The sequence below is a fragment of the Passer montanus genome, unplaced genomic scaffold (assembly GCF_014805655.1).
Source record: "Passer montanus isolate IOZ18808 unplaced genomic scaffold, ASM1480565v1 scaffold53, whole genome shotgun sequence".
Taxonomy (NCBI): domain Eukaryota; kingdom Metazoa; phylum Chordata; class Aves; order Passeriformes; family Passeridae; genus Passer; species Passer montanus.
Genome location: NW_024370263.1, coordinates 2,109,202 through 2,134,401, shown reverse-complemented (window position 1 = coordinate 2,134,401; position 25,200 = coordinate 2,109,202). Strand labels below are relative to the sequence as shown.

The 25,200-nt window shown below is 46.4% G+C and overlaps 1 protein-coding gene across 21 annotated transcripts in view; it reads left to right on the top strand.

Annotated features, from left to right (window-relative positions):
- FBRSL1 (fibrosin like 1) overlaps window positions 1-25,200 on the top strand; it is a 501,797-nt gene that overhangs the window by 386,045 nt on the left and 90,552 nt on the right. For 16 of the 21 annotated variants that reach the window (XM_039724311.1, XM_039724325.1, XM_039724314.1 and 13 more), the window contains one exon: window positions 20,964-21,017. The exons of the other annotated variants lie outside the window; for them this stretch is intronic. In XM_039724311.1, coding sequence (XP_039580245.1) covers window positions 20,964-21,017 — 54 coding nt within the window. The remainder of the gene's footprint in view (window positions 1-20,963; window positions 21,018-25,200) is intronic. 21 annotated transcript variants of the gene reach the window in all.

The following is a 25,200-nucleotide window of genomic DNA, read 5'->3' as shown; positions in this document are numbered from 1 at the left end:
TACATAACATCATTCAGATGAGGACAATGTCCTTGAGTGCACTGTGATGCAAGCGGATGCATTATTACCACAAGGGCATTTTGAGCCAGTTTCCACCAGGATTATTACACCCTGTGAATTCATCAGGCTCCTGCTCACCTGTTCTTGGAGCATGTGACAGTGTTATCATCCTCCTTTCAGAGGGCAGGAGCAGGCTGCTCAGTTTTAAGCTCTAATGGCTGCTTATTTAATATGCTTTTATTTTCACCCACCCATAGCAATCATCACCTTAAAAATCACCTCCATTATATCCATTCTGTTCTCCACTGCTGAGCAAATCAATGCACCTCTGACAGTCAGAGGCTGTGTGAGTGTGCGGGAATCCTGAGGAATCAATCGCACCCAGGTGCAGCAGAGAGGATTAGAGGTTTTCCCCGGGGAGAAACAGCTGGTGATAGAGGCCCCCTGTTCTCATGACTCAGCAGCTCCACTCCAATTTCCCATTTCAAATACAGAACAGCAAGCTCTAAATCTTCCATGCCTGAGTGCAGAGTGGAGAGCCCAATACAAAGTTACATTTCAGTTTGCACTGACAGATGGGAAACCGTAATAACGTCCCTTTCTCCATGAGGAGTGATGGGTTCCCACAAGGCAGGAGAGATCCCGAGTGCTGCTGCAGAGGCTCAGGCAGTGCCAGGAGCTGGATGCTCATGTGAGAATCCAACGGATGTTGCGTGGTGTCTCGCCCTAGGTGGGATAGCTGCCATCTGTTCTACAGTGATGCTGCCTCAGACTGTTTGCAAATCTTCTCCAGTACCCCAAAAATGCTGGAGGTTGAAGAAGGCAGGGGGAGTGAAAGTCTTTAAGGGTTGGGATAGATTTCAGGAGGAGATCAGGGGTGGGAAAGCATGTTTCTACTCCACTGCACAAGTGGAGACAAAGGATTTTCGATGTGGGCTTGGTACATCTCACCGATACTATACTTACTCTTAGGGGTTAATATGGGGCATCTGAATCCACCAGCACTCAGCAGGCATCAGGATGAAAGAGACAGGTCCTTATGACCATAAAATAGTGATAATCCAGTGCCATAATGTTAATGAGCCTCAGGTTTCCAGGCTTGCCATATGCAACCCCCCGTTGGCTTTAGCAGACACTACCATATGCGTCAGATGTCCAGAATCAGGCTTTTTTCCTCATTTCCCATGTTGGAAGAGATGCCTTTCTGCAGGAAAAAAATCTGCAAGTTTGCCTGTAGGTCAAAATAAAAAGGTTTCTCATCAAAGGAACAAGTTTCCTTCCAGTTTTGCTCACTGGTGCTTTCAGAAGCTCTTCTCATTTACGTCCATCGTGCCAAGTCAACTCTCGGTGTTCCTGTGCAAGAGACACTCAGCCTGCCTCGGACTGACTCTGTGAGTTGGGAGCAGATGTTGGCTCCGTGACAGGTCTGTGTCAGCAACGTGTTTTGATAAGAACAGACTATTCCCAGCTGGTTTCTGAAGAGTTTTTCTCTTTTTCTCTGTTTTCCTTCTCTCTTGCTTTGAGCCCTTCATCAGCCTCAGAGCAGGCATTCTGAAAAGATGTGCCCAGCTCTTTTCTTGATGTTGTTTTATTTTCTGCACATTTTGAGGCCTTTTAAAAAACATTATCCTTCACATGGTTGGGAATCCCCCAAATTCAGCTTTTCCTTTGCTGACTAATTTCCATGGAAGAAAACTCTGTGTGTCTTTCAATCAAGCCAGAACATGAAGACATGCAGTCCCTGTTTAATGTGGCTCTGCCACCAGAAACCAAATAAAACCCCAGATTTAACACAGTTGGCTACATCCTTTCTGGGAGCTCTTGGTGCTGAGCTTTGCTATCACTAATCTGGGCAGGCTGTGGGAGATGGGCACAGCTGAGCCCAGGGAGTGTCAGTGGTGGAGAATCACGTCCAAATGGGAATGCATTCCCTGCCTGCAGCCCAGCAGTACTGTCAGCCAAACCATGGGTTTCTGTCAATGTGTTACTGGCCTCCAAATAAAGACTTGAAGAGGAGGAAGCTTGTGATGTCTCTCTAGATTAAATGTGGGAACCGAAGTTCACCCACCACGCTTCTTATCTTCGATCAGATTCAGTGTTAGATTAGTGTCAGAAGACTGAAGACTGTTGGGATAATTTTTTATTCCACCTCCACCTTCATGCATCTGCTTACCTGGTTAATTGTGGTTGGAAAATCCTGCAATCCCTTATTTTAAATATATATGACATTTCTGTTGCCTCGACAGGGCAGGAGCTCTTGGCTGAGCCCACACTCCTGGAGGATTCCTCAGAAAGAGATCCATTGGCAGAGCCAGTAGCCAATTTCCAGGCTCATTATTGAAGCAGTGTGTGAACAAGTTACTTTATCCTCTTTATGTGAATCTATAAAACCAGGGGAAAGCAGAACCTCTTGGAGCTCCAGACAATTCACACCCTCTGTGTTCCCTTGATTTCCAGTGAAACTACACAAGCCATTTGGAGCTCCAGACAATTCACACCCTCTGTGTTCCCTTGGGTTCCAGTAAAACTACACAAGCCACGCTGGCCCAAGTAAATAACTCCCCTTTTTTACCAGGAGTCTGTATGACCTGGTTGTTCATTCAGCTACTTTCTCCTGGGGTCTCAAACTCCCTGCAGCAGTTTCTAGGTGAACAGCAGGCTTGGGGACTGTGTTGTAATGGGAGACCTCTGTTTCCCTTTTAACCAGGACTTCAACCCTGCAAAACAATCAGCTCTTCCCTTTCCATTGAGAGGCAGCAGTATCTAATCAGGTTTCACTCCTTTGTTGTATCTATTGATCCTCAGCACTGTAAGATGCAAATTGCCATGCCTGACAGGATTCAGGGTGTTTTATCATCAATGGAGAGTAATTATCCTTGGCTGCACCAATATTGGATTGTTAAGCCCCAGGATAATGCACAAGGTAAAGACATTTAGAAGGCAGTCCACCTTGGGGATTTGTGTAAATGTGATGGATAGAGTGAGAGCAGGATAGCTGAATTACAGCCCCAGGGACTGACAGCTGCATGGGGCTGTAGCCTTGATAATCCTTACAGAGAAGCTGGTGCTGCAGTTGGTATTGAGACACAAAGTGTGTCTAAAGCTGTAAGTTTCCCTTTCTGTTTAATCCTTGTAGTGTGTATGTGCTGAAGAAGAATACTTATGCAAGATTTTAAATGGATTCTGTGCTCTTGTGAGAATGGCCAAACAACTACTTCTGTTCATTTATTTATTTAACCATACTTCAAGCTTTTGAATTGAGCATATTGTAGAGGCAAATGGGTGTTCAGGTGCTTATTTCTTTGTGGATTCCAGTTCAATACTAAAAGCAGAATTACAATTTAATAAGTAGGAGATGCTTTTATTTTTTTTGGAAAATATGCAGTTAACCATTCCAATATTCTGGAGCATAAAGTAGTTAAGCTGTCTTAGCTGTGGGGAGAAAATTTATGTCAACAGAGATGCCATGTTAGCTGACTAATCCTCAGCTGATAGCAGCAAACCTGAAAGTAGTCTCAGGGAAGAAAATCTCTTTTTCCAGAGTTATCCATATGAGCTGAGTCTTATACCTGTCACTTTTTTTCTTTTTTTTTTTAACCGACCATTTCTGTAGCTGTGAAATAAATAAGAACAGAGATATAAAGAGGAAAAGGAGTGTTGGTGCCTGGAAACTGCTGAGATGAATGTTGAGGGTAGTTCCCAAAGACCTTCAGGCTTCAGGTGCAACACTAAACTTGCAAGCTGCGAGTTCTGTGAACATTTTTTAATGTTTTTAGTGGCAGTTCTTTCTTGTCAAGCAACTCCTTGTGTTTGACCAAGGCCATGACTAAGATCAGCCAACTTGCTTGGCATGCAAAGCACGCTTTATTCTTGTTAAAGCTGCTAAGGATACTGCGGAGCAAATGCCAGAAACTTAAGCAAATATTCCATGTTTTACCAGAACTGGGCCAGATTTTGCAGCTCTTTGCAGCCCTGTGCTGGCAGCCCATGCCCTGTGCTGCCACGGAGGCGCTGGGGTTACTGTGCTCCACTGGGATTTTTCTGACATCCTTCACAAGCGCCCCTGGCTGCTTCATTTCACACATTATCATCAAAGTGTGCAACAAGCTCCTTGCAGTGCTCCAGACCTTCAGACAAGTGAGAGAGGGGGTTTGCTCCGCAGTCAGTCCTGACTGCAGTTTGGAAATAGGAGAAAATGGAGAAAGATTAAGAAAATTGTCTCACATACCTACGCCGTTTGTCATGTTTTTAAAAGGGAACAAGCCTCACAGATGTTTTGATTGCCAAGTCAGAAATGCATTGCTCAGGAGGATAGAATCCAGAGAGGTCATGTTGGGGGACAGAATAACCCCCCAAGCTGGGAGGGGGTTCTGCAAACAAAAAAAAAAGACGCAGTAGGAGCTGATGCTAGTTGGGCTTCTCCCCCTGCCCTTGGCTGCCCAGAGCTTTTGGGATGCCCTCCAGGGAATGCTGCTGAGGGAAAGCAGCTCCTGCAGCCCCATCTGCCCTGCGCTGCTGAGCTGTGCTGGCCTCGGCCACATCCCTGCAGGTGCTGCTGCTGCCGGCTGTGAGCGCAGCAGCCCCGCAGCCGCTCGGGCAGATGCTGCAGGCGAGCAGCCTGGAGCCTCAGATCCGTAATTGGCTCCCTGCAGTGCTGCAGGCAGCTCCCACCTCGCCCTGTGTTTTCCTGGGAAGCTGCAGCACCACTCTCCCTGGCAGCCCACGGCAGGCTGGGCACGGGACAGCCGTGCCCTGAACCCCCCCGAGTGTGCCGGACACGCACAGCCTTGTGCAGAAACACTGAAACAAATCCATATTTCAATATTTCCCTGCTGCACGGGAGCACTGGGGCTTCTGCAGGCTGGCCAATTTCTGGAAATGTTCAGTGTATGTAGGGCAGTATCTTTGGGGAATTTTGTTGCGTGCTCCCTCTTCCCCACAATCCCTCCTTTTTTCCCCCAGAAGCATCTCAAAGCTGTGCAGTTCTGCAATTGAAATGTGCCACGGCTCATAGAGTTCCTTGGGATGCAGAGAGCAGCTTTGTGGCCAGCTGACAGGGCTAATCACTGTATTCGTTGAGGGGATCCACAAGCAGAGCCATACTGTAGCTTTTAAAGGTGAATTGGTGCTAAAATTCCCAACACCCCAATCCTGGAGTTTGGGGGACTCAAGATCTAGACACCCATTTTGTAGCAGGGCCTGAATCTGACTTAGACCAAGCCAGAAATCGTGTGAGCTGAGAGGTTTGGCCCTCGGAAGGGGGAAGATGCTGGTGCAGAAGCAGAGCTGAGACCTTTTCTGCTCCATGGCATCGTGCCACAGCACAAAGCCTGCAGAATCCCGTAGTCAGTACAGATATTTTAGGTGAAGTATATGTGAGTGGAGGATCAATACCATATGGCATGCGTGTTAAAATAAAAACATGCGTACACTGAGGGCTGGATTTGCTGTATTCCACACGAAAGCAGGGGTTTTTTATTGGGAAAATGGTTAGATTTGATGGCGGTATGTAATTAGTAGTTTGCCAGCAATAATTACAGGGCTGTGCTCCAGAATAAATTATGTAGCATTCCTGTGCATATAATATGGTATACCACAAAATAGGAGTTGGAAAATTGCAACATTGCTGGATCATCATATATCTGACATGTTGAAGGGGTTTTTTTTTGCTCTGATAGTTTATGAAAAATAGTAAGTATGGTGCACTGTGAACCAAAAGGCTTGCTTTGTTAAATTAACCACAATTGCAACCACAAATTATGGCTTCACAAACTATAGATTTAAGACTGGCTTTTCATAAATAGAGCTTCTTTGTGTTACAACAAAACATACATGAAAGAATGGAGCTGTACAGTGATGCCAAAGTAGCACTTTCAAAATCATCAGCCCATTCAAGCCTTTGGAATACAATCATAATATTTGTTTAAAGTTTAATATACAGAAAGGAAATTCATAGAAATCCCATAAGCTTAACACAGTTCTACTGTAATTTTGGTGTGCCTTAATGAAATAATAGCAAGATAGCAACCTTGAAAGATAGGTATGTATTCATTTGAAAGTTTGTGTACATTTGAAAGTTTCACTTACACTAGTGAATAATTTGACACTAAGTGACTGAGCAAAGTTTCTGCAAAATGAAACAGGATAGATTAATCCTTCTGTGTTTTTTACACATAACATGTCCATATATACTAAGGACCCAAATCTTTCCAAGTAGAGGGAGTTATGCCAGTTTCTACCAAAGGTAAATGTGCCCAAAAAAGAGTTTTCTCCAATACGGGATGATAGCTGTAGATTTCTCCAAGTTTTAAAATATCCTGCAGATTATTGGCATGCTGATCCCAATTTTGAAAGGCATACTTTTGGCAGCAGCCAACTGAGGAGGGCCATGTGTTAACATCCTGGTTTAGCAATATGTATTCCCACATGCTAAGCTCTCGTACAAATGTAGTTTTTATTGCTGTTGACTTCAAACAAAGATGCTTTGACATCTAAAGTTGTATATGTTACAGATGCGATGCCTAACCATAGCCATGCTGTGTATTTTAGGATGAGCTGGCTGTGCTCCCAATTATCCCATGGAGTATAAACACTCCTAGGATGCAGGGCCCCTTGGGGAGAGTCGCTTCCCTGTGTTGTGCTGTGTTGTGCTGCACTGCAACATCTTGCCGTTTCTGACGTTTTGTACTCCAGCTCATTTGCACATTGTTGCTTAACACAATGTATAAATAACATATAGGAGCAGGCAACATCTCTTGTAGTCTGCCTTGGAACGTGGAACAAGGATAGCTTGAGTTGCTCCCAAGTCCACAGGGTAGCAGGCTCTCCCTTACTTTCCCATTCCATGTTCTCTCATCCTCACACTAACAGTGAGAAGGAGGATAATAACCCAGTTTGGAAGTTTCTAAGGAAAAAAAAAAAGTGTTATTTATTGGCCAAAATCTTTATTCTAAGCAGTTTAAGGCTTGCCATTTTGAAATGGTGTTTGGTGTTGGCTGTTCCTTTGCAGCAATAGGTTGTTTTTCTGGAAAAAAATCCTTTAAAAGTTGAGTAAATAATTATTCCCCTTCCATCACTATCCTCAGCAGGAAACCAGAGTTCTGCTTTACTTCTGCACCCATCTTTACAAGTAACCTGAGGCCAGAAAGGGCTGGCTGGAGCTGTCTTCTTCTGTCCTTGTGAAAGCTCCAGGTTTTGTCCTAGCTGCCATAAGAGCTGTGCTGGGTCTCCAACGCAGTAAAACGACAACTCATCCACTACCTGTTCTGTTTAGACTCTCCCAGCTGTAGAAATCCTGCCACTCCTTTCATTTGCATCCAGGAGGTAGCTGAGCCAGCACTTTGGAGGTGTAGAAGCACCCCCAGTGTCTCAGGAGCATCCCTTTGGGGATGGTTTGCCAGGAGGGAGTCTGTGAGGGCTGACAGATCCATGGGAGATGGGGAACCCCGGGGGCTGCACCACGCTTGGCAAGAGTCCAAACAAATACAAGTCTCACCCGTCTCCTTGTGGTTTTGTTCTTCAAAGGTAACTGGATTTGCACATAAGGTTTTCACTCCTGTGGCTGGCAGTGTGTGTACAGGAGTTCTTGTAATAATAATTAGCTGTAAATATTTTGCATCTAATTCTGAAAGGTTACTTCAAAGAAACATTTCGTCTTATCGCTCAGGATCTTTTCTGATGTCGAAATACACATTCATGAGTGAAGCACTGCAATTACAAGGATGTTTAGAGAATCACAAAGGTATTTATTCTTGTCCTGGCTAGTTTATAGTAGCAAAAATTGCAAGTGGAAAGGCTAAGAAAATGTATTCTAAAAACAAACGTGTAATTGTTTTGTTGAGAGTTAGAGTCAACAGTGTTTATTCATGAGGCTTAGCTGCCCCAGGCGAGAGCAATCAGACTGGAGGTACCACCTCCTGTATCCTTGTTCTCTTTAATTGGAGCCATAGCCTTGGATGCCCCGAGGCAAAGGGCCGTCTCTAAATGTATTCTGTTCGGTTTATGAACATTTGAAAGTGCAGTGGAAAAAAACATTCTTTTGTTTAGACAGTTTCAGACTTCCCCTCCCTTTTCTGTTCAGCAAGTGAAAATTGTATGTCAAAATTAAGCTCTTGAGCAGCTATAGATTTTGCATGTAATGTGATCCTCCGATGGCTAAATAGTTTTGGAGTGTTGTTGGGCCTGGGAGCGGAGCTGTGCGTCACCAGCAGGCTCTGGGGTGGATGGAGAGCTGCAGTCCTGCTCCAGTGCTGTCTGCACAGCCCCTCCTCACTCCCTCGCCCCGCACACACCGGCTTTGAGGCAAATCAGAGCATATTTTAACAGTTGCACTGCAAATTCCGGTGTAACTTCACTTCTGCTTTAGGCCCTGTGAGGGTACCTAGCACAGCCCCAGCCTGGGAGCAGGCTCAATAACAGATTCAATAAAACTCCTCTCCGGCTGCCTCCCAGCAGAAGCCCAGGTGGGGACACACAATGCAGGAGGCGGCGGCATCTGTTATTGAATCTCGCCCGGAGTTTATCCAAGCTCTTCCTGAGTGTTTTTCTACTCTCTCTGCTGTATAATCCTGATTTCCTCCTGATATCTTTATGCAACACAATGGTTAAGTGCTTTCTCCGTCTGTTGTCAGCACTGCCTGTATCAAGCTGCTTGAAGCTTTTAGCTCCAAAATAAGAAGTGTGCTCTGTCTCGGGGTGAGAGTCTTCCGTGCTCTCTTCAAGCATCAGTCTGGTCTGATGGATCCTGTCTCGAGGGAGAGCTCTCCACTTGAGACAGATATGCTGGTGGAGTGGATGGCTGTGATCCTGCAGCCTTGAGTCAGGCCTGAGTGAAAACAATAGCCCCAGCCTATCTCATCTCATCTCGTCTCATCTCTGAGAACAATCACGCTGGCCCCACACCCTGGCGTCCCAGCACCTTCAAGCCATCAGCACCAGCTCAGTGTGCAGTCCCTCGTGTGGTCTGCTCATGCTGTGTGTGAGGTGTTGGTGGTCAGATAGCATCTTGAAAAGACGAGAAAACAAGAATACACCCCATCTCAGCGTGGCTTTCACATTGCCCCAGCCCAGTGCCTGGCCGTGGTGCTCTGAGAGTTCAAGCAAGCAACACCCAATGTTGTCATCGTGGTTTGCACATTCGAGGGCTGAACCAGGAGCACCAAATGAGCATCTGATGTTGCACCCTGTGTGCACTTAGCCACCAATCCCCGCCTCTCTGGAAGGGTGTTAAGTGGTTTCCCCTGCCATTGGTGCTACTTTAGGTTAATTCTGTGCTGCTTCAAACCACCTTTGTCCCCATTGTGTTCTACTGCAGTCAGAAGTAGGCAAGAAGGGAAAGGGACGGCGTGGCAGGTGACTGATGGGATCAGTCCATGGCTCCAGAACACTTGTCCTTCACTGGTGGTGTCTCACTGCCAGTTCCTCTGTAGGTCCATGCAAATAGAGGTTTGGAGCTCTTCAGAACCCTTTCAAGGGAATGGCCTTTCATTTCCCACATCCTCTTAAAACAATGTTACTGAGTGGTTTACCAGATAGCCCAGATTTTCTAGGCTATCACTCCAGTTCTATCTTCACTGCAGCAAATAATGAGGCTTAAAAAGGCACCTGTTTATTTAGTTATTTCGTACAACTGGCAAGGCTTAAGTCCTGTCCCTGAATGGTATCAATTCTACTAAGAAGTATGTCATAGCCCTAGAGACTTTATCTAAATAATCACAGCTTTCTGGAGTGCAGTTTTCAGATTTGAGTTATTAGATTTAAACTTCTGGTCTTCTTAGCAAAACACCTTCCCTTCCATCCTGTTTCCTTGCCCCTGATCCAAGGTTGAACTGTCTAGAGGATGGCATAATATTTGCTGCATATTTGCCTTGACAAATGGCTAATTCCCACTTGGATCCATGGGGGTTTGCTGTGCACCAGGGACAGCAGGCTCCTTGGCTTCCTTGCTGAGAATATTTGTTTAAATGCAGCAAGTCCTTTCTCCAATGTTGTCTTTGCAGAATGTGGAGGGGTGAGCCTTTTGATGTTTGTATTTACAGTGTTTTCACATCTGGATGTCATTTGTGACACAGGCTCTCCTCCTTCTTCTATCCCTGTGTCTTCCTGTAAAATACATTTTGAACATACAAGCTCATGTGGCTTTAATGTGTGGTAGTCGGCCAATGCATTTAGCAGGCCTGTAGTAGGCCAATAAAGAGGTACCTTGGGTCATGCTGTGAGCTCTTGTAAATTTATCCCGAATTAACCCTGATTGGCATCCAGCTCCCCTGCTGTAAAGATACAGATGTGCATGCTCTCCAACATCTGCTGCTTCGTGAGGAGCTGTGCCATAAATCCACAACCCCCCCGTGACCTGCAGTCTGGCCTGAGGGTTTGGGGATGCTCGTGCTCCCCAGTCGGGGTGGGTACCTGCAGGAGGCAGGTGGCAGCTCTCCTGACACAAGGGCACCTCCATCCCTGAGTTTTCACATGAAAACCCTGTTGGTGTTGCAAGAGGGTGTTCTTCTCCCTGAGGAGCACTGAGGTACAGCCTCCAGTGTGGATCCTTCTTGTGGCTCCCCGTTTCACGCAAGTGGTTTGAATATCCTGGTCCAACAGGTTTCTTTGGGGCTCGTATTAATTCAGCTTCATCTTTTAAAATGCAAACTTGGGCATGGCAGAGCAGGCTCTTTCTGCTCCTTCACTTGCAGAGGAAAGCCGGGGGATGAGATCAGTCAGAGCAGCCAGAGCGTCGCTGCAGTCCTGCAGCCAGCAAAGGGAAAAACATACCCATCAATTTCTAAATGTCAGCTGAGATCCCCTGGAAATTATTTATTGCGTCTGCTGTCGTATTTAATGATTTAACAATATACTAATAATCATAATATATTAACTTTGTGTAGTGATATACCAATCAATATAAAATAATGAACACATCTAATGGATTTAATAGTATACAGATGTTTACCGCCTTTCTCCCTGAAGATTTTCAGATATTTTCTGCAGGCCAGCTGAAGACCAAGCTCGGGCAGCTCCTTTCCCCTACCCCAGGGGCAGTCACAGTGCTGGGGCCATTTGGGGACAACCCCAAAATCCTGCTGAGTGAGGGCCAGCAGTGCAGACCGTGGTGTTGGGGTGCAGGACAGGCTGTGGGGTGCAGGCTGAGTGAACAGGGGCTGTGCTGGAGGCTCGTGGGAGTGACACCCCCATCCCACAGGGGGAGAGGAGAGTAGGGGCTGGCCCCATCCCGTGAATCACATTTACTGCAGCAGGTGCTAACCAGGCATGTCAGGCAGCGGGATTGCTGGCCCTGTGGCCATTGATTAACCATTTATTAAAGCACCTGTGAATCACGGCAATAGTAATTATATTTTAAATATACCTACTAACAACTGTTTTACAATGGGGAAGGTTAATCACGATTAAACATTTCCTTTGCTTTTCTCCTCTCCCTCTGCCCGGAACCAAATCCCCTGGGGGTCCAAATGCATCTCAGGGACACAGGAGGCTGCAACTGACATGGAAAACAGAGGGAAAGGAGCCCAACCTCAGCCCATCCACGGGCTGGTGGGGGGGAGGGAGCGTGCACACACACGCACACCAGGGATGCACAGAGCCGGGCATTCAGAGAGCACTGACACGCTTCATCCACCCTTCAACCGTGCGCGCACACACACACACATACACACACACATATACACACACATGGGCCATGCACATGCTGGCTGTGCACACAGACACGGCACACGCGCTGCATGGAGCCACAGACCACAGACACAGACTGGACACACGGACATAGACTGGACACATGGACACAGACTGTGCACACACAGACACACACTGTACACAGGACACAGACTGGACACAGGGACACAGACTGGACACACGGACACAGACTGGACACACGGACACACACTGTGCACACACGGACACAGACTGGACACAGGGACACAGACTGGACACACGGACACAGACTGGACACACGGACACACACTGTGCACACACGGACACAGACTGGACACATGGACACAGTGCACACACGGACACAGACTGTGCTCACGGACACATTATACACACACAGACTGTGCACACACGGACACAGACTGGACACAGGGACACAGACTGTGCACACGGACACACACTGCGCACACACGGACACACACTGGACACACGGACACAGACTGTGCACACGGACACATTATACACACACAGACTGTACACACACGGACACAGACTGTGCACGCATGGCCGCGGCCGCGCGGAGCAGTCGCGCCGCGGAGCGCCCGGGGAGCGGCACCGCCGCCGCGGAGCGGAGCGGGCTCGGCGCGGTGCCTCCCCGTCCGTGCTTGGGAATAATGGCTACCGAGGCGTGAACCACCAAAAGAAAGAAAGAAAGAAAGAAACCCGCCGCCGGGGGAAGCCCCTGGATGGGGCCGGGCTGGCGCTGCCTGCGGAGCTGAGCGTTCCTCTGCTCCCTTCCTCGGATGCCGGCCGGAGTCGCCGCCTGGGTCTCTTGCTTTTTTTTTTTTTGCCTTTTTTTTTTTCCTGTATTTTTGGCTTTTTTTGGTGCGTCCGTGGGCTTTTCACCCCTTGGTGTGTTTTTGGCCCCGCGGGTGATGGACCCGTAGCGCCGTCTGCGCGGCGGCACCGGAGCTGAGCGGGCGCGGGGGCGCAAACTTTGAGCCCCGGGTTCGACCGGGGGGAGCGAGGAGAAAAAAAAAAACCAAAAACAAAAAAAAATAAAAACAAGGAAAAAATCGAGGAGACTCTGTGCCTGCAGCCCCAGGAAGAGCGGAGGGAAGGAGCGAGCGGCGGAGCACCGCGGCGGGAGGAGGAGGAGGCGGGGGCCGGCGGGACCCCCGGGGCAGCTCCGGGCCGGGAGCCGCGTTGTGCTGCTGGGGGCTCCGCTCCGCGCCGCGCCCGCCCGGCCGCGCCCGGAGGATCATCCCGCGGGGGCCCGGCGGGCCGGCGGGGCTCGCCATGGTCTGCGCGCCGCGCGGTGAGTAGCGGCCGGGAGCCTCCGCGCCGGGGACCCCCCACCCAGCCCTCCCCGAGCCCTGTTCTCTGGCGGGGGAAGTGTTTTCCAGCCGGGGAGCTGGCGGCTTTGCGGTCAGCCGAGGGGAGGAAATCGCCGCGCTTCCCGCCGGGGTGGCGGTGGCTCCGTGCGTGCGGTCTCTGTGTGTTTCTCTTTTTTGTTCTTCCCGTCTTGCGCCGTTTTCGGTGCAGCCGGAGAGGTCGGTTGGGTTTTCCCGGCCCCGCCAGCCCCGGTGGCTTCCCCGGGGCGGCTCGCCCCGCGTTCTCCCGAGCGGGGGTCGGGATGCGGACGGGCAGGAGCCGCTCAGTGCCCATTCCCGGAGGCGAACCGATGAGCTCTCCGAGCAGCATTACGGAGGGGTTTTTTTGCGGGAGAAACTGGGTGTGTTTAAATAAAACAGAAGACAAGAAAAAGGCGCAGCAGCGCGGAGCTGCTTGGATGCGATGCGCTCCCGAGCTGCCTTTTTTTTTTTTTTTCCTTTTTTTCACCCCATTTCGCACATTCCTCCAGTGCGACCGCATCCCCCTTCCCACCCTCGCGGGGAGGGTGAATAATAAATATTGAAGCTCTGCCTTCTCCGGGCGGCAGCTCCCGAGCCGGGGCAGCGCGGGTGACCCGGGGGACAGGGCTGCTCCCTCCGGCCCCCGCGGGTGGCCGTGCCGGCTCCCCGGGCCTCTCGGTGCCCCCCTCGAGCGGAATATCGCCACTTGGCTCTGCCGGGTGTTGCTGGCTGGCTGGCGCTGTAGCCGGCTGCCGGATGAGGCCGGTGTTGGTCTGGGATTTCTGGCTGTTGAAATCGGTAACAAACTCAAAAATCCGTGCCCGGCGGTTTAACCCCTTCGCTGCGGCCACAGCGCCTTTACTCGCAAGGAACAGCGAGTCTGAAAATGGTCGTCGTGGATTTTTTTTTTATTATTTTTTTCCCCCCCGTGTGTCTTTTGGCCGGAGGAATCGCCGCCGCTCCCGGGCCGGGCAGGTGGTGCGGGCCAGGCTGGATCGCGGGGTGCGGGGCTCCGCTCCCCTCCCCGCGCCTGCTGCGGGGCCCCTCTGCTTAGCCTGAATGAAAAATTTAATCCAATTAAGAAATTAAACCTTGTATGTTTAAAGTGACAAATTTGAGAAGGGGAGGGGGAGGCGAAATAAGATTTCCAGGTCACTGGTTAACTAAAGATGCTTTGGAGAAAGAGCTCGGGAATAAGGTGAGGGCAGAGGGAAGGAAAGAAGGACCTTTTTAAATGGCAAAGGCTTGTTTTCCTCTCTGGAATTTAAACTGGTTTTTAGGCTTGTAAAATCTTCTTGAAGTTGCGAATTTATCTCAGGAGGCTGCTTGGCAGCTAATCTTCTCAAGGCATGTCCTGATTTTTTGTTACAGTATCTGAGGTCCTTTTAACCTAATTTTGTAACAAAGATAATTTCTTGTTATGTAAGTTACTGTTCTGAATGATTGCTTTGGGTCTTGGAGAGCGTCCTTAACTGGTCTCCCCTGTGCCGCAGAAAGTGGAATTATTTACTTCGTTATCAATTCTTGAAAGAAAGCCTTGCTCAACTGGAAGAGGCTGCCAAGGTATTACAGGAAAACAGAGTCTTACCATTCTTCTTTCTAGAGAGTTAAATCTTTGGTCATCCCTGATCAGAATTTACTTCAGAGGTTTATGTTTATGTATAAATCCGATTTTCCCCACATACAGACTTACAAGGGTGAGCTGCTTGAATTATACACACGGCATTAACTTCCCACAAGTGGCAGGCTCCTAATGCTCTCTTCAAGAATTTTCTTCTTTGCTGACAGCAGTTCCCTAAAACTGCCCTGTGCTAAAGCCAAAAGGCACCAGCTTGAGATGCCTGATTTTCTTTTCCAGTGGAGATTAATGCTATAAGACAAGGCAGACAGTATTTTATTTAGCTGGATACCAAGTTTTCACTGATATACAGTGGGGTTTTTTTTTTTAAATTTTATTTTGTTTGGAAGGTGGGCTATTCTGAGTGAAACCTTAAGCCTTGTTTATCTGAGAGGGGCAGTCTGTTCTCATAAACAAACGAAGGAGTAAAATATATCCCAGTGTTATTCTATCAGGACATGCAGTCATCTGCTGGACCTTGTGGCCTGGGCTGGCTAAATCAAACAGCAGTGTCACACGTAGCTCTGGTATTTTGAAGTTTAAAAAGGGATTGGAGTATGTCTCCGGTTCCAGTGACAAACTACAGATATTTAGCAGTAGTTGATATTTATTTTCCTCTGATTTTCAAGAATGTGCAGTCTTCAAGTGTTAACTTTGAGCAAGGGGTATAAACATTAGTGTTTGCTGTTGCTGCTTTTTAAAGTAAAACCTGGTGGGATGTTTGGTGGTGATGTGTTGACAGAAGTGGCAGTGAAAAGGGCTGCATTCTTCAGCTGGCTGGTCTGTGCAGTGTGGTACTTTTGGGGAGCACAGATGTGTATGTCATTTTCTGCCTTAAATACTTTCTTTTTTTTTTTTTTTTTTCTTTTTTATTCCTTGATTCCCTGCATCCTTATGTTGAATGACCCGCAATATCTAGGGCTTGTGGTGTCTCAATACACTGGAATATGAAACAGTCTTTTAAAATCCATTCAAATAAAATTATTTGTATCATCAGGTTAGGAAATGTAAGATGGTTAATTTTAATGACTTAATGAATTTGCAATATCTGAGGTCAGGCAGGTATAAGAATGTGTACTCCTTGCTTAGTAGCATGTTTGAGGAAAGATTGGCGTCATGCATCAGAAATGGAAATTTTAGGATCTCCTGGAAGTTTGTTGTTTTTTTTTTTATCCTTCTGAATAAAGATGGAAATTCTAAACTAGGTAAAGAAACATATGATTTTACCAGAAATGATTTCCTAGACTGATCAATTACTAGGAGATGTAATGAGAAATATACTCCTTAGGGGGAGGAAGGAGGGATTGCCATTACATAATATCCCTTGGGAGAATTTCTGTATCACATAATGAGGTTGATGATGGAGCATTTGGGGAAAATGCCTATGGATAGGAATTTGTTCTTCAGATTTCCATCAGGAAAACATATTACTGGGAAACAGGCTTGTTAGAAGTAGTACTGATATGTTAGTAGGTGGGTGCTTTGCCTCCATACACATTTCTTTTGTTCTCATAACTACTGTGTAAGAGATTAGGTAACTCCAGGATTGAAACATCCGCAGAATGAGAGATGCTAGTGAATAATTTCCTCATTTACTTAACACCAAGGGTAAACCATTAAGGGCTTATGTTCTGTTCTAGGCTTTGTTAGATTATTTCTGTTTGTCTATTTACTTCTAGGAGAAGTAAATCGCTAGCCTTAATGGGAGAAACTCAAATTGCATTACTCTCATGCTGATGAAAATGAAATATATAGAAATATAGAAATAGAAATATATGGGTGATGTGTGGATTCAGCAAAACTTGGTAGCTGGACACATATTTTCACAGTCTTTGTGATATCCTGAGGATCACCTAGGAGTTGTCTTTGAGATGGAGAAGCGAGCGCATGTTAAAAGTTACTTAAATAGAGTCTTACTCTTTTAGCAGCAGTTGCCTTAAGGAGGTAAATAATCCGTTTCCACACACCTGCCCTTCAGCACTGTTGATGCTCGGAGTCCGGAGAGGCTCCAGGAGCCACAGCCTGGCCCAGAGGTGTTAAAACCAACAGAGGAAAAGATGCACAACCTTCGCACCTCTGTCACTGCTGGGGAATTTGCCTAATTTGAGCCGCTCATTTAAAACCTCGAGCGCTGGTGACTTTAGCAGTGCTTCGGACGGATCGGCCGGCTTCTGTCGCTGGAGTTGCAGCTGCGCTCCAGCCTGGCGGCGTTCGGGGCGCGGTGCCCGCCGCGGTGCGGGGCTGCGGGCGACATCCTGCCCCAGCTCATGCCAGTGTCACTGACCTGTGCTCAGCCATGAAATCCTGCCCCAGCTCGGGGCACCGCCACTTGTGTCACTGACCTGTGCTCAGCCGTGAGATCCTGCCCTAGCTCGAGGCACTGTCACTTACCTGTGCTCGGCTGTGCCATCCTGCCCCAGCTCATGCCAGTGTCACTTACCTGTGCTCAGCTGCAACATCCTGCCCCAGCTCAGGCCACTGTCACTTGTGTCACTGACCTGTGCTCGGCTGTGCCATCCTGCCCCAGCTCATGCCAGTGTCACTTACCTGTGCTCAGCCATGAGATCCTGGTTCATGGAAGCACGAAACACAGTGCTGGCCACTCGCTGCTGATGGGTGTCTTACTGTCCAGGTTTGTGTCAGGGCTTGGCTTTCCAAAAGTTACGAGTGTGGTGCTGGATTTAAGCACCGAGAGTGTGCATGAAGGAATTAGTGATGTTTCTGCACCATGTAGAAACCATTTCTGCACCGTTGCCATCAAGGAAGTGGAAGATCAGCGTGAGCGATACTGGTGTCAGGACTTGATTGCAAGTGGTGATTTTCCTTGCTGCCTGTCCTGTTAGGGCTTCACAGACAGGAACCCCTGCATTAACCATCTCAGAGGCACAGGTAGTGACAGCATTTCTCAAGGTAGCTAATGTAATTTTGAGCACAACCTGTGATTGATTGTTCTTCGAAACTTCAACTAGAATGGTGCTGTTGGCATGGACTTAAAAAACAGGTTCTTGAAAACACCCATTTGTACCTTATATGGCTGCATGGGAAGGGTTAAAGATAAATGTGTGATCTTGATCACTATAAAAATAAACCTCCTTTTCTGGTGGGTGGTAAGAGAAGAGCTGGAGTTTACCCAAAGCCAGCATTTCAAGGTGGCTGTTGTGTTGTTACCAAAGATATTTCTAGATTGCTTACAAAATGGGATTTTTCAAAAAATGCTTTTATTTTTGCAAGTACTCAGTCTGGCTTTTGTTCTTGTATAAAACTGTTACAGTTAAATTGCTGTGGAAGGTAGCTGCAAGATTTTTAATATTGAGTTGAAGCAGTCTGGGTACATTGTTTGCCGTAATGTTTCTGTGGGGGGTAAAAAACATCTGTACACGGATGCTGTTCCTGCAGTAACTGCTATTCCAGAGGAGAATCAGGGACAATAATGGATATAAATCTTAGGGGTTTTTTCCTGGAGGAATCGACAATAAAAAGTGTTTAGGCTATTAAGATACCTGCAAGAATATCCTCACTCCAGAGCTGTCAGTTATAAAGTTATAGTGCATTCCGCCTTCAAAATGGTTGGAAATCCGTCATAAATATCTCTTTCCCACATCCCCTCTATCTCCCTGGATGATTGGCTTTCTAGCAAAGCCTTCCGTAGAGGGTGTACTGTAATCCTTTTACGTTACTCCTTCAGTGCAGATTACGCAGCAAGAAATAATTAGGAGATTAATTTTCACCTGTCACTGCCAATAATAGATAACCTTGATACAGTGACAGGGCGAGGAATTTGCAGGGGGGAGCAGAAAAGCGTTTAACCCTCTAGTGCTGGCTGCAGGGACCAGGCAGAAAATGGTTGCCAGAACATGACCTGCCTGCTGGCTGTCACGGGAAGGCAGAGCCGTGTGGGGCTCTGGGCTCCCGTGGACGCTTTGCCGTTATCCGCGAGCGAAGGCGCGCCGCGAAATCCGCGCCGTGCCGCAGTGGTGCCGCACGCGCCTCCTGCTAATCAGCCCCGAGCAGCCGTCGGAGACCTTTGTAGCTCAGTCTTTTAATTCAAATGCAGTTCTGTTGCTTTTCATGATTTCAATTCCCAATCCTGACTGGTATTCCTAGGCTGCGAGGGAAAGGAGCAAACTAATGAAGATGGCTTCATTAGGCAGAGCGTGGTTTAGACCTTGCTTCTCTCCAATAAATGCAGCTGAAAAAACATCCCAGAAGTAACTGGGGTTTTGGTCTTCAGAGAAAGCAGAGCTGAGGTGTTTCTGCTCCCTTTCAAAATTAATTACTAGCTCTCATCAGGTGAGCTTAAAAATGCAGCCTGTGCTCTAAGGCGCTGAAGGTAAATGGGAAGGAAAAAAAGCCACACACACATACTGTCTTCTTTTTTATTTTTTCTCTCTTTTGTGCTTAAGTTTACAATCTGTTGAAAATGGAATGGGAAACCAGCCTACAGAAAATGCCATTATTCATATCATCGTGAGCTCATTTATTTTATCTGCAATAGTAATGATAAGACAGACTGCTTGGCAATGCTGATAAGCTGAGAAATATCTTAGAGCTATTTGTAAAAGTTAAAGCAGATCTTGGTACTGAGAGATAGGGAAACTGATGAGCCTTTGGGCAATCTGCAGAACTGAAAGCTAATAAAGATTTTAATAGGAAGGCCTCATTAGGATTAGGGAGATCTATTATCTGCGATTTACACAACACAAACAGTGGGGCAACTTCAATTTTTGCTTCTTTGTTCATTAAATACTATTGCTGAATGTGAAGCCTTTTAACTCGGATCTGGATCTCTTCCTCTTCAAGGAGCCATCACCAGTTGATGGTTGAGCAGAGATAAGAGGGGCAGCTGATGAGGGAATGTGTTTGGCATGAGAGCAGTGCCAGCAAGCCCTCATGGTCAGGGATCAGTTGCTTGTTGGAGGTATGGAAATGCAGTTGTTTGTAGGTGCCTGGGTGGCAGAGTTCTCCTTAGTGTCTTTTTTTTTCTCTTATGAACAATATTTATAAACTTCTGGCCCTGAGCAGCATATTTAGAAAGAAATAAATGCGTTGCTGTGGTGCTGGTTCCCTGGATGGTGATGCTGAAATACTGCTGTGGAGAGCCTGGCCACCCAGCTCAGCCTGGTGGAGTGGGTCCTTCATTAATCGTGATCACCTCATGGATCTGTTCTAGTAGAGGAGCTGTCTCCAGTGCCATTGGGCTTGCTATGGTAGGAGCATGTGCCGTGGTTTGGTAGTTACACACAGGACTGATTTTAGCACCAGGTGCATTCTTAGACATTTGATGTAGAAAATCTCACTTTTTGAGGTTGTGCAAACACCTCATGGGCTCAATGGCTTTAGTCCTCATACGTAACATGGTGTGTAAGGTGCATGTAAGCTGCTGAAAGAACATTCCTTTACCTGGGTTTACAGATGTATTTAATTTTTTTTTCCCAAGGACCATTCAGGCATTTTTTATGGTTGAACTGAATTGTAAAGCAGGAGCAGAAGCTGTGCTGGAAAATTCTTTGGTTTGCATTTGAGGTTGTAACCTGATTCTGTTAACCTGCAGGTGAAATCATTTTTACACAGAGGTGATGAGATCTAACTGAACCTCTAATGCAGATGAAGGGCTTTGTTAGGTGATATCCATGTTGGATGTGAGAGGCCGCGTGTGACCACAGTTGTGTTTGGGAGCTGTCTGCTTTCTTCTCTGTGTGGAGCACACCTGTGTATAAGAGTCTTAGCTTCTCTCCATTTTCACAGCACAGAGCAGCTCCCCTGCTGCTGGCTGGGTCAGATAACCTCAGTGGTACCTGCAGTTACATTGCATCCATGGGACAGTAATATCTGGAAAGCATGTTCTTGTATCTTCAACTGCCTTTAATATGATGTAGCAACCGAAACCCAAAAAGAACTACAGCACCACCTGTCACAGAGAAATCTATTCCAGACTGTAGTTTGAGTTCTTCTGGTTCAAACCAGTGCTTCATAGGGCCTACAGAGAACAGTGCAATGATGGATTTAACTCCAAGTATTCCATCCTCCCAAGTGCTCAAGGAACTCGGAGCAGCTGGAGCTGTAATCCCCTCCCTTTGCCATCAGCAGTGTGGAGACATGGGCAGGGCTGGGAGCACCTCCTGCCCAGGACTAGGAGGAGTTCCTCCCAGTGGGTTGGTGTCAGTCTGTTGTACCTTGTGTGTGACCACTCACAGCTTCTGTCAGCCAAGCAGCCTGGCCTCCCGAGGAAGCAGTGCTGTTTGCACCTAACGTGTTGCTCCAGCAGGGCTGCCATTTGAGACGTTTCTAATATTTATGTTTGATATGAATGAAACTTTTTGTTTTGTCTGTAGACCGCAACGGAACTGGAGCTGACTCGTATCAGGAGTGCCTTGATAACAAGCAAGGTATGAGATCAAGTCTCTCCAACATGGGCACTTGGGACTGATTTAGCTTGATTTCTTGCAGCTGAATTGGTTGCTGTCTCTGTCTCTCTCACTCTGTCTCCCTTTTTTTCCCCCTTTTTTTTTTCCCCACTGTCTCCAAGCCAATTCACTGTTAACAGTTCCATGTCAGCTAACCTGTTAGCTCAGGGTCTCATTGCACATTCGTGATAAGTCTTCTTGTTTCTAGCACCCCAAACCCTCAGCTATTAATGGAGGAAGTGGGAAGACTGTAAAACAGAAGTAGCATGTGCAGTTGCTGCAGCTGTCTTCTTCCTTGAGGTTTAGTTGCACAGCCAAGCAGAAAAATATTAAAGTTGAGCTAAGGGAAGGCACGTGCTAGGCTGGGTTACCTTAACACCAGACATCCTGTTATAATTTGTGCGCTGACGTGCTGCCTCAGACTTGTCCAGCCTGCTGTCTTCTGCCATGCTCAAGGTGGTAAGAGCTGGAAGCATCTCTTGTGATTTACAAGAGATTGATGTTGGTGAAGGAGGAATCTATTATCCTTTTGCTCTAAACCTGAAAACAAGAGTCACATCAGTAAAAATGAAAATTGTAAAAAGTACATCGGAAACAGGACTTCAGTGGCAAAATCATGGATGTTGGATATAGGAAAAGGGTTGGCGTGTTGTGTGCTGCTCAGATACCTCTCTGAGAACTGCAGTCAGAAGTGCCACTCCATCTCTGTAGCCATGTAGTAAGTGTTGAACCTTCTGGTAATCAGGGAGCATAAGCACCCTTCAGTCCAGAATATCATTTGTCATAAGCTGCAGCAAAGAGATAAGAGGAAATGCTTATCCTAACCAGGTTATAGGCATCAATTACAGGTCAACTTTTACCCTGCTGTTGACCCAGATCTGTGACAATAGCTAGAATGATCATTTCCTGAAATTCTGATCCTTCTTGCATAGATTTCTAAAGTAGGACCAAGAAACATAAAAAACCTGTCCCAGTTTTGGTGCTTGCTTGGGTTTAATTTTCCACAGGTGTCTCTGCTTTCAGTATCCATCAATCAGTGTTACATGTGCTTTAAGTCAAAGCTGCCATGAAGTGCATCTCCCCTTGCTTGTTGTTGGATTTGGGATGGGATTATTTGAGGGGTGGGGGTTGGGGTTTTTTGCTTGTTTTATTTTCCTTCTCTCAAAAAAAAAAAGAGGTACATTGTTTCTTTGGTGGCCTTTATGGTCATCTTTTACTTCACTATTTTTCTCTACTGACTGTAGTAAATACCTAATCATTGCTAAGCTTTCATTTCAGAAGTTACAACTGGAAGACTAATGTGGAAGAACTGTAATCAATAATGGCAATTCTTATTAGATTGAGTTTAAAAGTCTTGTAGGCCGGTGTAATTCAGGAGGCTCCTTTGATAGATAATTTGTTCTTAGGAAGAACAGTTTTCTCCAGTAACATTTTTCTCGTTGGCTGGGGGAGGCTGATCCACTTGTCATTTTGTAGAAAGCAATCAAGTTTCAGATTTAAAGAAAAATGAGTATTCTCATTTTTGGAAACTAATTGCAGTCCCTTTGATGTGCCAGTTACCCTGATTTATCTGACAGGTGGTATTAAATGGCGTTGTATCCATTACTTTCATTTGTCTGTTAATACTCCAGATTTTTCTTGTAGTGTGATAGGTTTCTTTGGCTTCACTGTTAACACATGAACAAACTGTGTCATTATAAGTACTTTCAATCCAGTATGAATTGGATCTGGTTTGGGTAATTTACCCTGTCCATGCTCCATCATGGTGTTTAAAGCAACAACCTTTAAGAATGCAGAAGTTTAAAGGAAAAAGTATACACAATAACTTGTAGTGAGACTCTTACTGACTCCATTACATTTTTTTTTGAGCATGCCTTCGAGTTGAATCCACCATTTGCAACAATTTACAAAATATAAAATACATAGCTGACAGTGGGCCCATAATTTTGGCTGTTTCTCTTACGCTCAAAACAAAACACCACCAAAGGCTGGAAGTAGCGGTGGCTTTTTAAAAGTATTAAATCTTCAAGCTACGTGAAATGCTATTGCCATGGATTCCTTTTATAACAGCATGCTTGTCTCCTGGAAATTATGCTATAATGAGGTTTGGTTTATATATTTTACCCCTCTCCTCATTAAAGTGCTGTCTCTCAGAAGAAGCGCTTTGTGTTTTGAAATACTGCGCGGTTAAAACGAAGGCAGGTTTATAACGATTTAATGTACTTGGGAGCCAAGGTTTTGCAGCTTTATGGCAAAGATGTTTTAACAAAGGGCTTTATGGTAAGGGTGTGCTGTATTTTAGTCAGGCAGTTGCTCAGGGGAAAATTTTCAGTGTGAGCACGTCACAACAGCAAGGAGAAATTCAGAGGGAAGCAGGCTTCTGAGATCCAGCTTGGCTGATATTAAGGCTTAATTCTTTGCAGTTTCAAGCCCTGGTGTTTGGTTTGGTTTGTTTTGTTTTTTTCTTTCACCTCTTCACTCAAGAAAGACAAAACCTTGTGCCATATAATGTAACATCACAAGCAGGCCATTTATGCTTCCCATTTTTGTGCTTCAAGGTAGGGTGCAGGAGAGCGTGCTGGGAACAGCCACAGGTGGGATTATCACACCCTCTCAGAATGGAGCTTGCTTTTTCAGCCTTGTAACTCCAATATTCATTATTAAAATTGTACCCTAACAGCAAGGCATTTTCTGAGTGTTTGTGGTTTGGAAGTAGAGAGGGCAGCAGTTCAGAGCAGTTGCCCATCCACTGCAGCAGAAGACGTGTCCTGGATCTGCCTGTTTCTCTGGGATACACTTAATATCCCATGGTTTCCTGAGAGCCAGGGGGTTCTGCCATGGAAAACAGGTATAAAATTACTACCAGACAGTTGTTTCTGGAGCTTCTCAATAGGAACTCACTGTTATAGTTATTAAAACAGTGCTGATGTAGAGGTTTAGGCAATGAAAACCCTTAGAGAGGGCCCTGGTGGCAGCCAGGAGATGTCACTTCTCATCCTTGCAATGGTGGGTAGAGAAATTGAAACTGATTCCAAGTGTTTCATGTTATCTTGTGTAGCACCTTCTCTTATTAATAGAAAATGGTGTTTTACTTTGCTTGAGCGGTCTTCTCTGTGTCCCTGGTCCCTCAGGTGGGCTGGTAAGGGATATTTTGCCCTAGTGGGCTCCAGCTTTCCAAGCAGAACTCCAGGTTCCTGCTGGAGGAACCCAATACCTTTCACTTTTCCTACTTGTCCTGAGGAGTATTTCCCCACAGATGAACTAGCTGGTATTTTTCCAAGATGAACATGTCTTCATCTTTTTGATGGCATTATTAACTCTTTCTGTTTTTCTTTGGATGTGTTACACCACTTCCTGAGTTCTGTGCTGCTTGCTGCTGATGGATTTTGTTAGCTGATCTCAAGAGGGAGGATGAATGTCACTTGGAGCGGTGTTTGGGGGCCAGGAAGAAAGATGGTTAATCTTGGCAGGGATCAAAATGTGGCTGCAGTTGAGCCAATAGCACCTCTTTTTGAGGTGACAGGGGACTGAGTGCTCCCCTGGGTTTGTGCTGTGAGTGGATCCCAGCTGGACTGCTGAGCATGGTAGGATGTCTGCATCATCAGGCTTGATTTTGAAGTTGTGGCAATAAACCAAAGACTTTTTCATCCTGTTTGCAGTCCCCTGGGCTGTGCAGTCCCAATGTGTGTCATCTTCTATTAGTCTCGATGCAACCAATGACCTTGTTTGTGTGAGCACATTAAGCACAACATTAATAGCTAATTTGACTACTTTGGATTCAGACAGGCTGCAATCCATCACCTGAACTCTCCTGATTGCAAATATGGTTGGATGGGATTAAGGAGAAAGGATAAAATGCCTGCTTGGGCCATAACTCTAGGAAATTAGAAAACTGCTTGTGTGCCTGCATAGCTGATGTAACTGTAGCACTTGGTGGAAGCATGTTCTTCACTGGAAAAAAAAAAAAACCTGCAAAAGTGAGAAGTGTGTGGTCTCCATAGATGTTTGTTCAGCCCTCTTCCTGCCTGTCAAATACTGGCGTGGTAAATGAGACCACCACGATACAGAGGCATCTTTTAGAAGATGTTATTGGGGTAAGTTCTAACCTGTTCCAGGTTTTGGATCTCTTTTGATCCCTAACAGGATTAATTTCAGGATGGCAAAG